The sequence below is a fragment of the Agelaius phoeniceus genome, chromosome 2, assembly GCF_051311805.1.
Source record: "Agelaius phoeniceus isolate bAgePho1 chromosome 2, bAgePho1.hap1, whole genome shotgun sequence".
NCBI lineage: Eukaryota > Metazoa > Chordata > Aves > Passeriformes > Icteridae > Agelaius > Agelaius phoeniceus.
Window position 1 is genome coordinate 67,036,333 of NC_135266.1, and position 15,332 is coordinate 67,051,664.

The 15,332-nt window shown below is 43.4% G+C and overlaps 2 protein-coding genes across 3 annotated transcripts in view; both read right to left on the bottom strand.

Moving 5' to 3' along the window:
• The window catches only part of RFXAP (regulatory factor X associated protein), a 47,745-nt gene extending 46,227 nt beyond the window's left edge, over positions 1–1,518 (bottom strand). Inside the window, exon 1 of the mRNA XM_077174672.1 lies at positions 1,449–1,518. Within this exon, the coding sequence (XP_077030787.1) occupies positions 1,449–1,518 (70 nt within the window). The remainder of the gene's footprint in view (positions 1–1,448) is intronic.
• Positions 378–14,843, bottom strand: SERTM1 (serine rich and transmembrane domain containing 1). Of its 2 annotated transcripts, XM_054627662.2 has the most exons (3): positions 14,292–14,843; positions 7,685–7,786; positions 378–3,063 (listed from the first exon to the last, which is right to left on the bottom strand). In XM_054627662.2, the coding sequence occupies exon 3, from the start codon at positions 2,877–2,879 to the stop codon at positions 2,556–2,558; it is 324 nt and encodes a 107-aa protein (XP_054483637.1). In that variant the 5' UTR covers positions 2,880–3,063; positions 7,685–7,786; positions 14,292–14,843; the 3' UTR covers positions 378–2,555. The 2 variants fall into 2 exon arrangements, with proteins under 2 accessions (XP_054483637.1, XP_077029892.1); XM_077173777.1 differs by lacking the exons at positions 7,685–7,786; positions 14,292–14,843 and adding an exon at positions 3,577–5,850.
• Between the last annotated feature and the right edge of the window lie 489 nt (positions 14,844–15,332).

A 15,332-nucleotide genomic window follows, 5' to 3' on the forward strand; every position in this document is an offset into this window, starting at 1 on the left:
AGCTGAAATCGTGATGACTATACAGTCCTGTATGTCACTGCAGAGTGGAAAAAAAGTTAATAGCATCTAGTAAAATACAAAGCAAAATCAAATGTGTGGTTTCAGTTATCATAGCTATTTTCTGCAGTTGGAAAAATGCTTTCTGTTTGGTGAAGTTTGACAACAGCTCTGAACACAGCCGATGGGGTTTCAACAGTTTCTATTTTAATATTAAATGTCTCTATATCTGCAAGTATAAACACACTGCTGGGAACAAACACCCATCTTGACCTGTGGTCTCATCTCTGGTTTTGATTAAATTTCTCCATTTGCAGCAAAGGAAGCAACAAATTTACAGCTTTGTCAGTAAGGGAAGATAGTCAAACAGTTGCTCTGTCTTGATTTACAGCTTGTTTATTTCTATCTGCCAGTGAACATACAAATACATTCTGTAACAGATTTGGGATTTCAAAGAGCTTTCAGAAGAGAAGTAATGTTTTCTGATCCCTTTTAAACAGCTACGTCTTTTTTCAAGGCCAGTTGTCAAATACAGTGAAAAGTGACATACAAGAAACTTTTGTCTAGATGAATAGAATATTCCAATCTGTAAATATATCCATCAAACCAGTTTGGCTCAGGGAATCTGCAGGTTTACATCCTTTATTAGTCAGCAAGTTCTTTGGCCTCTGTAAGGAACTAATCACCACCATAAGTCATTACCACTTACCATACTGCATGTCTACTTTTAAAATCTGAAAACACCAACTCCAGCGTCATCTGTATTGTTTGGCAACAACAGCTGCATTTCTAATGATTATATTTACACCAGACTTTCCAAATTTGTACTTTAAAGCCTGTGTAGTGAATGGCAGAGTCTGTCTTGTTTACAAATGCATGGACAGCTTGGCAAGAGGTATAAATGTGTTTGGGAAGTGTTCCCTAACCCCTCAGCCTGCTGGGCAGTGGTGCCATGTGAGGGGAGGGCAGCTGCTCCCACTGAGATTATCCCATCTCCCAGAGTTACACCTGTGTTATGTCAGTGACAATGCCATACCTTTCTTAGGTCTCTCCAGTGACTTGGATCCAGCCATGAGAACAAAATTTGCATGGGATTGGGTGGCAGGACAGAGCTGTGCTCACACAGTGCAGTAAGGACAACAAGGCATTGTACCAGTCTGGGGTTGCAGTTCTAGTCATACTTGGCACTTCAAATCATAAATTTGAATGTTTGGCTTGATTTAAAGCCCAGCTGACCACAGGATCCAGTTCACAAAGCTGCTCATTATTTTACTGCAGAAATAGAGTGACAGGTTACACTTTGAGCAGGGGAAATGATAACCCAGAAAATGACATGACAAAGAGGAATGAGGTAGTGAATCCATTTCTCTTCCCCTCTCGCTGGCCTTCCCTTATTCTGATGGGGAAAAGTGGCAGAGCCACTGCCATTTATCCTGCCCATTCCTTCCTACCCTCTGCAGGTGCACCTTGCACTTCCTGCAGGTCAGAGCTCAGGTCTTCCTGGCCGTTGTGCAGAGCCATGTGTGCCCCCTTCCACCCACAGCACATTTCTGAAATCACAGGACAAAGGCTGGCCCAGAAAGCCCTCATCAGTACAAGCAATTTCTGTCCCTGCTGGCCCTGCTCACATGAGTACAAACATCATATCCTTAAAGGACAGTTTAGGAGCTCCTCACTTGCTACTTGTATTTGTTAAATGCAGGTCTTTTACAAGAAACCCCTACTTTGTCCTGGTATCCAGTAAGAATAAGCTGCAGTATTGGTGAAGAATGAAAAGGAATTGTGTGGTATTTATGATTCAGCAGCAAAAGCTGCCCCCTGGAGGAACATGTTATCAGGCAAATAAGATAATAAGATGCAACGGGGTCCAAAAATACCTCCACACATTCAACCATGAGCATTGTTATTGTAGTCGCTTTACTAAGTTAACCAAAGAGACTCAAAAACTGAAATACAGACTTTATACAGAACGAGTTGGAAGTACAAATAAACAAAAGCAACATTCTTCAAGAATTAGTTGTGTTTTATAAACATCAATAAACACTGAAAAATATGTGAAAACTAAAAAGAAAAAAAGGAAACAATATCAACAACTTTAAATTGTCCCAGTATTAAGCAGTTTTTTTGTACTTTTGCAATAGAGATTTCATCCAGAAGTCCTTATAGAATTAAAAAAGGAAAAGAAAAACAGTCAGCATATTGCTGACACAAGACCAGGGAAGGGGTCACAATTAAAGCAGAAAAATGACACATCCAGTTAGAAGTGTATTACTATTTGGCAGAAACACTCTTAATGAACACCGTCTATGCGTGAGAAAGAGACAGCATCACTATTACAGGCAAGAAGTGATTATCAGGTATCATTCATTATCCATTGTCCAAAATTAAAATTAGTTAAAGAGGAAATGAAAACTAGAAAAGGAGAGGGGAAAAAAAATAAGGAAACTTTTAAAAACACCTCTTGATAATAGTCTTCTAAGGCAAATGTTACATGCACTACCTCCCCAAGAGACCAGACAAAGCTCTTCCATTCCTCGTGTGTTTCCTTTCATTTGTTTTCATGAAGAAAGGTTTGAGAGAGCAGAGCGCTGGGAAGAAATACTGCAAACCTCTAAATTAGTGAACGAACTTCCAGCATCACTATTGTACTCAGGGTAGGAGGAACTGGAAGAAATGATGTTTTTCAGCCTCTGAAGTGCAATGATCAGTAGCAAAAGGAGAAAAGCTAAGAGACTAAGGAATATAGAAACATAGACATAGACGTTGGATAAACGGCCAGGCGATGAATCCACTGAAGTTGAAAGGGATGTGGGATACAGCTCCAGAAAAGTCCCATTCTCCATGTTTCCCACAAATCCAGATGAAGGGTCGGGTTCTGACATTATTTGGTTTGTGTTTTAAAAATCACAACAGATCTTGTATTTGAAGGCAGTTTTAGTGGCATAAAAAGGGTTTATTTTAAGCGAACATTTTTCCATCACAACGATGAGATGACAAGTCAGCCAGAGAATGAATTTATCCTTTACTGCTCAAGCCCAGGACAATTTAAGATTTTATCCTTCAGAACTGCAAGGGAAAAAAAAAAAAAAAAAGCAAGGTTAATTTACTAGCAGATAATGTGCACCTGATATAATTTAGGTCTTAAGAGTTACATTTCTTAGCTCGAAGATGCACTTCTTAAAGAATTAATCAGCAATTATCTCTATATCTCAATTTTTCAAAATGCAGTGATTAGGAGAAATCCTACTGAATCCTAATGGATTGACTCTTTCCAACCACGAGTTGTTTAATTGCAGAAGAGCACAATCAAAAATGTACTTTATATGGGACACAGGTACTGGAATCCAATTTATCTTGTGATAAAAAATCTAGTCAAGTAATGAAACTCCCTCTCAAGACTTCAGCTCCTCAACCTAGATGAGCAAAGCCACTCAACATCACAGTTGACAATGAATCCATTTTACCTACTTACTCCACAGTGTCTTGCCAAAGGTACCCAGAATCAGAAAATCTGCCAGACTTGCTCTCTTGCTGTGTATTTATTAAATGTTTTGAATGGCTTCAAACATGAAAATGTACCTTGCTGTAATTCTGCCATTAAGATACCAATGGCAGGCATGTTTCAGTGGAGTGATACAGCTTCTGACTCCTCCAAGCAAAATCCCAAGGAATGGGCAGCCCTGCCAGCCCAGCAAGCATGACACGACTATCTAAGGGCTATGGAAAAAAGGTTACATTCCAGATGTTGTTTTATTGTTTATTTATTGTGTTTGCTGTTTTATAGTGGAGCTTTTGGTGGTCTCAATCAAGCATCCCAACAGCTTGCAAGATACACAGGAGTGCAAAACTGCATCTGCAAATATCAGATAAAAAAATTCTTACCATTATGGTCTATAACTCATAGTGATGCATAAAATATACTAAACTAAAACCATTTTATCACCCTAATAGTATTTAACCCCATAGGAAACCGTATTTGTTGTATCTCCTGAAACAAGTCACAACAGACTGAACAAAGAGAGATCTTTATGAGATTATATTCCTTTTGAACTGTCTTTAATTTGGTGATATAAAATTAACTAATGGAACAATATGTGTTCATTTCATGTTCTGGAAATAGTTAAGTGTGTTATAGCTAATTTATCCTTTTTAAAAGATAGGCTTTGATGTAGAAGATGTTTATTCTTAATTACGTGTCATAACGAAAATTAGATCCGTTATCAATTGAATTGCTCTATAATAATTTAAGGAATTACTTCACATGAATTCTTTAACATGGCAGAAGTTGAAAGCCTTTAAATTTCTCACAAATTTAAAATCTACTACATTCTGCTTTTACTACTAACACTTGACCCTGGTACAAGGAATAACTTTGGCATTTTTAAGGACTTTTTTTGAAGTCAGTGGAAAATTTATAGTATTAAATAGGACTAATCAGAAACTCAGTTAAGCAGAGATGTGTTTTGCTAAATCAGAGCTTTTATAGATCTTACAACATCACCCAGGCTATTTTTAAATTAGTATTTTGTAGTGATGTAAACTCTGATTCCAAATGAAGCCATGAGTAGTTTTATTCAGTGCACCACAGCCACCACTTCAGCTCAGGTTCCTGCTTTTGCTGGGAGAAGAAGGTAAGTGCCATGAAGTGTCTGTCTCTCTTACCCTGATCCTCCTGAAGAAATAACCCCTAGAGAGTCAGATGGCAAATTCACTTTCTTGTTAATTAGGGGTTTTTTTGCATTTCTGAAAACTAAATACAACAACATCATAAGATTTAGCCCATACCTAGTCCTCAAAAATGATTGGGAATTTTGTCACTGACGTCAAAGTATAATGGCAAAGCTGGTAAACTGCAATAAACCTGTTGTCTTTCTCAGAGCTGTAAACTGACCCAGGAAACGAACAATGCAGGGAAATTTTTCAAATTCTCTAGTGGTCCCTGCCTTTCCCTCATCTGTTTTTGGAAAGTTGAGTTGGTTTAAGGCAAAGAATGAATTGCAAGTATTGTTCCTGAATGACTGCAGATGGAGAACTCTGTCTGACAGGAGGCGTCTTTCCAATTAACCACTCTTGAAAACTGCTGGGACAGCAGAACTGGCACCTGTCTGCAGGGGGACTCAGGTTTTGTGGTGTAGCTGGATCTGGATTACTTTGTCAGAGGCACCTCTGCAATGCCAGGACAGGGCTGTGTGACTTGAGGAGGCTCCCTGAGTCCTCCAGTGCAGCCTCACTGCTGAAAGCCCCGGATCATACTCTGCCTTTCTGACTATGGCTGAGTTTTCCTGCTATTGCTCCTTTGTTACACAGCCTTGCTGCTGTGATGGACAATCTGCCAAGAAGATTCACACATTTCAGTAAGGTCCAAGAAGGCACAGACTCTACCTCCACTGTCTGCTGGTTTTAGATGCACAAGAGAGCAAAACCTTGTTCTGCCACTCTGGTCCTCAAACATGAGCTTTGGCACAAAAGGAAAGGCTCTCCTAGATACATGGTGTCATTTGTACATCCTGACTTTTCAACCAGAGCCACTATTTAGCTATATTCTCCCAGCTGTGCATTGTTTCTTCATTCATGTCCTTGGTATAAATACCTCTCACAGGTGAGGACAACCACTCTTACTCCAGGGGTAAGCCAACTTGGCAGATGCTGTAGGCAGGCTCAGTTGGAGTTTTTCACATTTCCTTTTATCCTGTGGTAAGTAGGAGATGGACAAGGTGGCATTCACCAGAAGAAGGGCAAACTGAGCAGGTGAGGGATCAGGCAAGGCATCACTGTATCACTGTGCAGGTACTAGCAGTTCCACACCTAAGCAGCCACGCCAAAGCTAGCCACTACCGCATATTTGATGGGATCTGCTAGAAAATTCATTTTGTAAGGAAATGTAAGTGTAGTCAGGAGCAGAGGCCTCACAATTAGCATATGCCCTGAGTGCCACATTATATGTAACATATGTAATTTAATCTTTAGCATTGCTAAGACAGTAGCCATCTCCCAGTTCAGACTAAAGTGAATATTAAATGAGACTGCAACACTCTGCAGGATGGCATGAACAGAGGTTTTTCATCATCCCAATGTTGTAAAAGCTTTACTGTCTGTATTGTATTTCTTCATATATCTTGATGCAACAACTCTACTTCTCCAGGCTCAGTCAGATATAATTTAATGGCCTGCACTCACACCACTGAAACTCTAAAAACTGAGGAACAGGCAGCAAAGATAGGTCTGGTAGACTCAATTTCTTGTGAGTTTATCAGCCACAGAAAAGCACTTCATTTTCTTGGCTCTTCCTATATTTTCAGGACTACAAGCTAAGAAATATCTTGGTTGTTTCAGTGTCTTCAAAACGTTTCAGTGTCTTCAAAAGCAGAGAGACAAACTGACATCAAAGAAAATCAACGTTTGTGTATTACATAAGCTAACACTTTTGTCACAATCTCCTATGAACTATTTCTTTACAGGTAGAAGGTATCCTAGAAAGCCTTTATTGTAAACATCTCCTAACAGATGAGATCTTAATTTGCCTTTAGCACAGTTACAACAGAGAGGTCCCTCATCTGGCCAAACTTCAACATGCTGCAGCAGGGCAGGAAGAGCAGGAGGAAGATTGTGCAGGTTCCCAGGTGACATGGTGATGCCAGTTCTAACACTTACCTAAAGATGTGTTGCTCCTCCCCAAGTTCTGCTATCACAGTGATTGGTCCCAAAAGCTGGCAGCAAGTCTTCACTAGATTGATATATGTATGAAGGCCAGGGAGCTCCTGGTTTAATTCTTTCATCTCCCCCTCTTGTTTTCTACATTTATTTCCTTCCTAGGTTGCCAATATTTCCCTTCCAGCAAACATGTTACACAAAATATTTAATGCCAATAAAAATATGTTTGCATGCTCATACTAAAGGGCTGAATGAATTTTACGTACCAGGAGCACTACAGCCTTGAAAGGCAATATGCTCTAGACTGGAAAAATGTAGCAGTTTAACATCATGCAACTAAATAAGACAGTAGCTCTAGACAGGAAAAAAGATGTGAGCAACATTTTATTCCATTGAAAATGTAGGTAGGAAAGGCAAAGAATGACTTCTAGCTTGCAGTTGAACAAGAATATGATCCTTAATACTTCTTCTCGGATGCATGCCTTTGGCAATTAATGACCACAAGTCAGTAGGATGCTTCCTTTTTCCATTACAGATGGACTGTCCAGGAGCAGAGAATCCCTTTTCCACTCTGCCTGGGAAACAGGATCAATTGCCAACTGACTCAATAAAATAGAGCACAGAAGGAAAAGAAAAACTATTTCCTGCCACAAGCAAAGTTTTCCTTTTAATTTATTATCTAATTTCATTTTTTATTATGATTTAATATGATTTAAATTTATGTCTTTGAAAATCTAAGAAGACAAGTGCCCAGATGGCTTGGTTGCAGGTTAAAATCAAGTTATATTTTGTTTGGGGGTTTGTGTGGGGCTGTAAAAAGGAAACCCTCTGAGCCATAAGGATACTTAGATTAATTCAGATAGGCTCCAACAATTCTCTAATTTACATTTCCCATGGATCTGTGGATTATAGAGTCATTTGTATCAATGTAAATCAAAAACATTGTGACCTGGGATCAGACCCAGAACCCATGAGTTAAATCTGATCTTTAAAAGTAAAAGAAAAAATAAGAAAGGAGAAAGAATAAAATACTTACAAGCAGGAAGAAGATATGGAAATAGAAGCTAAATGTCCAATGCAGAGGATGTGGTTGGTGTTCACGCCCAAATCTAAAGGGACTGCATGCTGAGAAAAGCCCCTATATAAAAGCAAATAAAAGTGAAATAGTTTAATAATAACTCCAACAATAATAATACAATAAAGGAAGGACAAGTGCTGAATTTTGACTGCTCTTACTGGCAGAAATTTCAAGGGAAAAAAGCCCAATCAACTGGAACCCTGGCTTGTGTTTTATTCCTGCTAACAACATCCTTCTGTGGCCCTGTTACAGCATGGCATGTACAGCATCAAAACCATGATCCAGAACTCTGTTTTACAGACAGGCTTTGATAACACCTTACCTTTGTTCTGCTGTGTGCTCAAGGACCAAGACAGACATTTGTCCTCTGGCACATTTTTAAGTACTAGAGCACTGTATCTGCTCTCCAATTCATTTCACATTATACCCTGAAGACTCCTGCCAGGAATCCGGTCTTTTGGATTACACACTATTATTTATTCATCCTCTTTATTTCTGACTATCTGCAGTTTAAATTTTGACATACTTGAAATATCCAAACTGAATATGTTATGTGCACATGAATAGCTAGAAGAATTTTGTGTGCTACATGCATTCAATACCTAAAATTAAAACATAGCCCCTGAATCGTTTTTAATAAAGTAAATTAAATTTCTTGTGTATGAAGAAATTATACAGATTAAAGCAAAAGAGGGCCAATCTCAAACAGATTTTCCCCTCTGGGAGACAAAAGACACTTTCACAATCACTGTACATCTTAGAGCTCTGCCCCTTCAGCACATTTGGTTTGACTGTGTTAGAGAAGCAGATCTCTGGGGATGGATGTTGATGCATTGTTGTGCTGCTTTCATCCCTTCAGTCACTGAATCACTTCTGGTTTAAGCCTCTCCAAGTTCAATAAAGAAAATTGTCTAGTGCAGCTGTTAAAAGACAGTATTGTTGAAATCCAAATGTTTTGATAACACTGACTATACTAATGTTCCACCAAAGGGAGTCAAACAGCTTCCTGACCATCTCTTTGTGAAGGATAAGTAGGAGACTGTGGGTGAACCCCAAAGTCAGCTGCCCCAGAGATGGACCCAGGATATGCACTGGATGTGAGGGTATGCACCCTTGTCACCTCACCCAGAACTGCTTCTGAGGCTGAGGCAGGTGTGGTACAGGATGGAGAGGGGGTACAGCAGCCCCTGTATGCATTTTCTCTGGCAAATACGCCTCACGTGGCCAAGAGCTCTACCCTATGCCCCTCAGTTTTGTCTGCTTGTAGCAGAGATCCTTTTCCTACCCTTTCTTTCTTTCCTGGGGGAAAGAGGCATAGATCTCCGCAACAGGGCTGTATCTTCAATCAAAGCAAATACAAAGTATTTTGCTCTTTTTTCTTGCGTCAATCTTTGTTAGTCCATCTCCCCCCAGATACACAGAGCACTGCTTTAGCCCACTTAGCCCCTCATTCAATACAACAGCGCCACAATCTCCAGCAAGGCAAGGCCCCAGAGCCTACCAAATTTTGGGCTGATTAAACATGAAGTGAAAAACACAAGGCTTCCTCAAGGCTTCCTAAGTGCAGGCGTTCATAGTCAAATGGCAACTGTACACAGTGAGGCAGGGAGGGCAGAACTTTTAATTATCTTTGAAGAACAGAGAAATACTTGGACCAGAACATCAATAAGCTTATCTTCAGAAGACCTCTTGCCATACACAGTTGTATCCCACAGTCTTTCATCCTCTTGCACCACTCTAATGCACCTCACACATATTTTTATTGTTTCAGGTGTAGTAGTAGCCTATAAAAGGAATTGGCCCAAACAGTGTATTCATTCACTGTGCCAGTAAGATATGCAAGGAGTAGGGATCTATCTGTTCCCTGTATCTCTGAGGACGTGGAGAGGGGTAAGGAGTCTCACTGCTGTGCCTCTGAGAACTTAGATAGAGAAATGGGGCCCTCCTGGTCTAGCATCCTATGAGACCATCAGTCTGAATCTCACCCAAAGGATACAGTCACCAAGGAAATCAATCTCCTTCCTGTGCTGGTCTGTTAAAAATATTTATTTGTCTTTTGAAAATTTCCCGTGGAAAAATACAGGTTGCTGAAAAAAACCCACCCAAAACTCAACGGCCTACTTTTTGCTGACCCTGGGGATGGGTCATATTTGATTTCTTGGTGTCCAGTCCCAAATCTATTCCCCTTATTGGCACTCTGAATAACTTTTTTTGCCACTCTCAGCCAAATTCAACCCAGGCAGAAACCTCAAAAAGATTTGAGCTCCTAAGTTTAATGACAGTGGGTGATCAGGCAGAGAAGACATGAAGGTTCACACAGCCTTTTGGTTGCTCATAACAGCTTTAAATCTTGGTAATTGACCTTTACAGTCAAAAACAGCCACTAAGGTGTCACTGTCAAAGTGATCCCAGGTGCCAGGCTGGAAAGGAGGTCCAGGGCAAAGTTAGCCAGGGAAGAGGAGAAACCAGCAGGTGTCAGGAATCCTTAACTTCTGCATTTTGTGTAATGACTTCTTGTTTGATTTCTTGCAACATCTGATTTGGAAGTTTTGTTTGAACAGAAAATTTAGTGTAGTGTGGAATGGCTGCTTAATGAGAAATGAAAATTCCATTAAAACCCATTTTCCTCAGTGGAACAAGTATATGAAAGTATTTCAACTGCTTCTGCGTTGTTGCCTTCTTTAGTGGTTGAGCCTCCCATTCCTGCTACCCCTTCTTTCCGAAGGCTGTGTGGAGCATCCCACCAACTGAGAAGCCTCTCAGGAGACTCCAGCCAGCATACATCTGTGTGGCATAGCGGTGATGTAATTAATCTCAGAACAAACAAAAGTTAGTTAAGCTTCACCACAGTTCATGCCTGACTCTTCACATGGGCTCCCAATAACCACCTCTTTTATTTGACACAGGCAGAGCAGCACTGGACTCCACAACTGAGGCCAAGTGGCCATGCAGTGGAGGGCTGGGCACTCTTCGCTCTTCCTGAAGCCATCACACTTCTCATGGGGCAGTGCTTCAGCTCCTGCATATGGTTTATTCAGACCAAAACCAGATATATCATACCAAATATATCATACCAGATAAAATACCAAGCTCCAGGGCAAGCAGTCCTTGTTATCTGAGCTTGCTTTCATTTTCCATCACACTCATGTGTGGAACTAAAAACTTGCAGGGCTTAGACCCTCAGGTTCACCTCCAGGTAGAAGGGAAAAACCCCTCGAAAGTATCATACCGGTCCCCTTAATCTACAAGGAATGCAGTTTTAGGACAAAGTGTGGCTAGATCTGGAACTGAATGGACTTAAGCTCTCTATTGTCTCTGCCAGTGCTGCAGCACATCCTCCAGCCCGATGCCGATGACATGGCTGCACGCACGAGCGTACCTGAGAGCCCTCATCTCCCACTCTCCATAAAGGAACATCCACTCCTGTCTCGGGAGAATTCTGGGCAGACTACAGCAAGGAGCTTTGCTGAACAGTAAAAGCAAAGTGAACTTTGCTGGTCAAGGGGGTTATTGGTCCTTACCTAGCGAAGATGTGACCCAGGAAGTAGAGTCCGGAACAATAGGAAAACACCTTTCTATTGCAAAATTCAGCTGATATGCTGATTTCAATATATTTTATAAAAAAAAGCAGGTATAAATCACACATTTTATAAATCACAAATAAATCCATATCACACCCAAAAATGTCAAGCGGATTTCATTTCAACCTTCTTAGGAACTTTGTCACAATATAAAGCTAGGACACAATTTTTTACACTTGGTTCAACAGAAATTTCTGTTAATGCATCATTTTCAGGGTTTTTTTTCTCTCAAAAAAAGTGCAGATTCAGTATCAACTACACTTAAATGTCTGTACATTTAAATGTCAAGGGAATTTTAGGCACAGATGTGCTATCACAGTAACTCCATTCACTGTAACTCTGCTTCCTGACTTGGGTACCTTGTGCTTTACGAAGAAAAGTAAGAAACCACGTTTCTCCTTTGATTCTCTGTTTCCCCTCACTGCTGTAACAGAAGATCCCTATCCCCACCATTCCTTATTTTACCAACACAGGTTGCATGCATGCCCTCCCCTGATGAAGAAACCATGGCATATTTGTGTGCCTAATATTCACATATAGTCCCTGTTTGCAAAACAGCCTGCAACGACTCGGGCAAAGAGTCAACACGATTGCAAAGGGAGCTGCAGTGAGCCATGCTATGCTGTGCAAGCATAAGGGGGCAGGGTTGCGCCTGAAATGCCGAAAAAGAACAAGTCAGGATAATGTAGGCTATGGAAGGAGAGTTTCTGCTGGTGCTAGATAGAGTGATCTGTTCAACAACTGCCTCTCAGATGTCCTAGCTCTAGAGGACACTGTCGTGCTCCAGTCCAGAGCAAGTGTAATTCCAGTGGCAGGGATGATGACAGACCGGATGAGGGCTTGTCTTAGCATCTCACCAGACGGCTGCTGAAGGCATCAAACCAAAGCAAATGTGCTGGGACATTTCAAGGAAATTAAAGGAATGATGGACAAAGTGCCTATATGAAGTTACAAGTAAGCACAAGGTGGAGCTGGGAGAAATGCAGAGATGATGGCTTGAGGGAGAAAGATGCTGAGGGCACAGGCTGATCAAAGCCCAGGGGTACATCCTGGGGAAACAGGAGACTTGGTACCTCATGTACAGGGCGACTGTCAAGGACACTTGAAGCCTCAGATTTTCATGTCAGATGCAGGGAGAAAGAGGGAGCAGCAGAAGGGCTGACAAAGAGGGGAGATGCAGGCTAAGAGGTGAGTTTTGCAGCAGCGCCATGGATCGGCTCTGTCGTAACAGGATTTCCTCTGCGCAAGCCAGGAAAAGGAGGCAACCGCAGTCATGAAGACACAGAGGGAGGACTGCTTGCAAAAGAGTGCAGGAGGTAGAGGTGAAAATATACTGACTTTTTAGTATTTAGATTCCAAGTCTCAGACCTATAAGGAACACCAGATTTTTCAGCAACTTCTGAATGTACTCTTGTTGTTGAGATAATTCCTCTTCTGCTTCTGTGTAGATGGGGTGCAAGAAGGAAAGGCTCTGTTGCTTCCTGCCTCTGATAGAGAATTTACAGAAGACAATTTACAATTTGCACTGCACCAGTAAGACCCAATTATGAACAAAGACACTTGGCAGAGATGAGTTATCCTAGTTCAGCCTTTTACATCTGAAAAGGTTAGCAAAATGTCCACGACAACAGCTTCCTATGCCAAATAAATTCACATACATACATTCATGGTGATAGTACTAGATTAGACCTGGATGCTGAAATAGCCTAAGACCCCTTCCCCAACAGTTCCAGGTCCTGCAGCATATATCCTGTTGACAGCAAAGCATACTTACTGGATGTAGCAAGTAGCAGCCTGCAGGCAGGCCAGCCTGTGTAGCAGAGCACAGGAAAGCTGGGGAAACATGAGGGAGGCGGGGGGGGACATGCCTGCCTTTTCTTTCCCCACCTGGGGTGATAGGGGTGGCCCAGTCTGAGGAAGAGGTGGGAAAGGAAGGCAGCCAGTACACAGCTACAGCCAGCAACCATCCCTAAGGAGAACAAGCCCTTCTAGGGATAATAGCAGAGAGAAGGCAGCTGGTGGTTTCAGGTTGCCTTTTGTTTCAGTCTGCTCAGGCACAGGAAAGTTAGAGTAGGTTCAAAATGACTGTAAAAAGCAAAAGCACAAGGAAACAGACGTGGCATTCCAGCTGGATCCCTTATCACAATAAAACTGCCAGCACTATATGCATCTTATATGGTCCAGATTTTATACATTTCTCCTATTCATCTTTCTCCCATTCTGCTATAATTAGCTGAGAATTAATTAAATAATAGCTAGTATGCATTCCTAATTGTCTTTGCTTATATAAATGTTAATCAGCATGGCAAATTCTCGGCCCTTTAGCACTATTTTCACAATTTGCCTGTAACTGTTTAGTATTTGCAAGGCTAGGAAGAGTTTGCATTACTTGATTTCTGTTCCAAACTTTATTGCATCTAGCAAGATGATGTTGAAACAGCCTGCAGCTTTCAGGCAGACATAAAATGCTTGCAAAGGGCATATTTTTGTGCATCCATCCTGTGTTTTTTTCCATGCTGTGCTGAATAAGCTCAGTTCTTCTCCCACTACATTGGATAAGTGTGTTACAATTTATTTGCAGAGGGAGCAATGCTTTCCCCGTCATCTTTCTGCAAGCATTGTGAAAGAGCACACGGGTGGCAGCCTGTTCTTATGCCCGCTGAGCCAAGAATTTGCTTGCACAGTGATGACCCAATGGTCTGCGCTATCACACCCCTGGGCTGCAGCATCTTTCAGCAAAAGAAACCAGCCCGTGCCTCCCTTCTCTCCGCATCCCTCCTTCCAGAAGCTGTGCAGCCCCGTGCTGTCACCACGCTCTCCCAGAGCGTTCCCCTTTTTTGCCTCCGCCGAAAGCAATTTCTCCAAACCCAAGAAGCGTTCGTTCAATTCAAGCACTCGCCAACCCGCGAAGTGAGTTAGGCTAAATACAGGTTCTTTCCAAAAGACGTTTGTGAACGATCAAGCGCAGGCCACAAAACACATACCTCGGTTAAACGCTTGGGAAAACCAACTGCCCTTGGTTACAGCACAGGACAGGCAAACCGCTAAAGATGCTCCCTCGGAGCAGCAGCACGGGCGAGGCGCGGCGGGAGCTGTTCCAGGGCGCACAGCAGCCTCCCAAACCCGCCGGGGACCCGCCGGGACCCGCCTCAGCCGGCGCGGCACCGCTCGGCGCCGGACAGCGGGAGCGAGCGGCCCCGGGAACGTGCGAGCAGCAGCGCCGGGCAGCCGGGCAGCCGTGCTCGCCGAGGCTCCGCTGGCACCGAGAGCACGAACAACGCGCACGGGTGAGGGCAGGGGCAGGAAAAAACGCCCCGCACACGGAGTGTCGACCTCCCTCGAAAAGCAGACGGCTCACGCCGCCGGGATGCTCCGGCTCGGGATGCTCCGGCTCGGGATGCTCCGGCTCAGGCACAAGCGGCAGCGCGGCCCTTTCCCACCCGCAGCCGCCCCGCTGGGGCAGCTCCGCTCCCCGTTCCTCGCTCCCCGCTCCCCGGCGCGGCTCCAGCCCCGGCGCCGGCTCCCGCTGCCGTCCCGCGCGGCCGCGGAGGCGGCGCCGCTCCCGGCCCGCCCCTCGCCCGTCCCCGCCGTCTCCCGCCCGCTGCCGGGAGGGGCGGCCGCTGCTCCAGCGCCCGGACGGGGCGGGCTGTGCTGGGAGAGGCGCTGGGGCTGTGCGGGAGCCCGGGCGAGGCGCTGCGCTCAGCTGGGAGTGGGGCGAGCCCCCCACCTCACCGGCCTTGCGGGATGGAAGGCATCGGGCATCGCACAAACCCGCATCAACGCCTGGCTCTTACCGTCCCGCGGCTGTCGCACAGCGTACATCTCTGAAACGAGATGTACTTTCTGGTACAAGCCCTGTGTCCGGGCTGGTCCCTCGAAAAAACAACAAAAAAACCCCCGATATTGAGTCCGTATTCCACTGGGCAGAGCTGCCCGTGGGAAATGCGACATCCTTCAGAGCAGAGCGTCTGCAGAGGGGGTCAGATCGTGGCACCATAAAGGGAACTGGACTTAGCAAAGCAATG

Coding starts and splice junctions, on each gene's coding strand:
- SERTM1 (XM_054627662.2), bottom strand. CDS start 2,879: ATGTCAGAACCCGACCCTTCATCTGGATTTGTGGGAAACATGGAGAAT.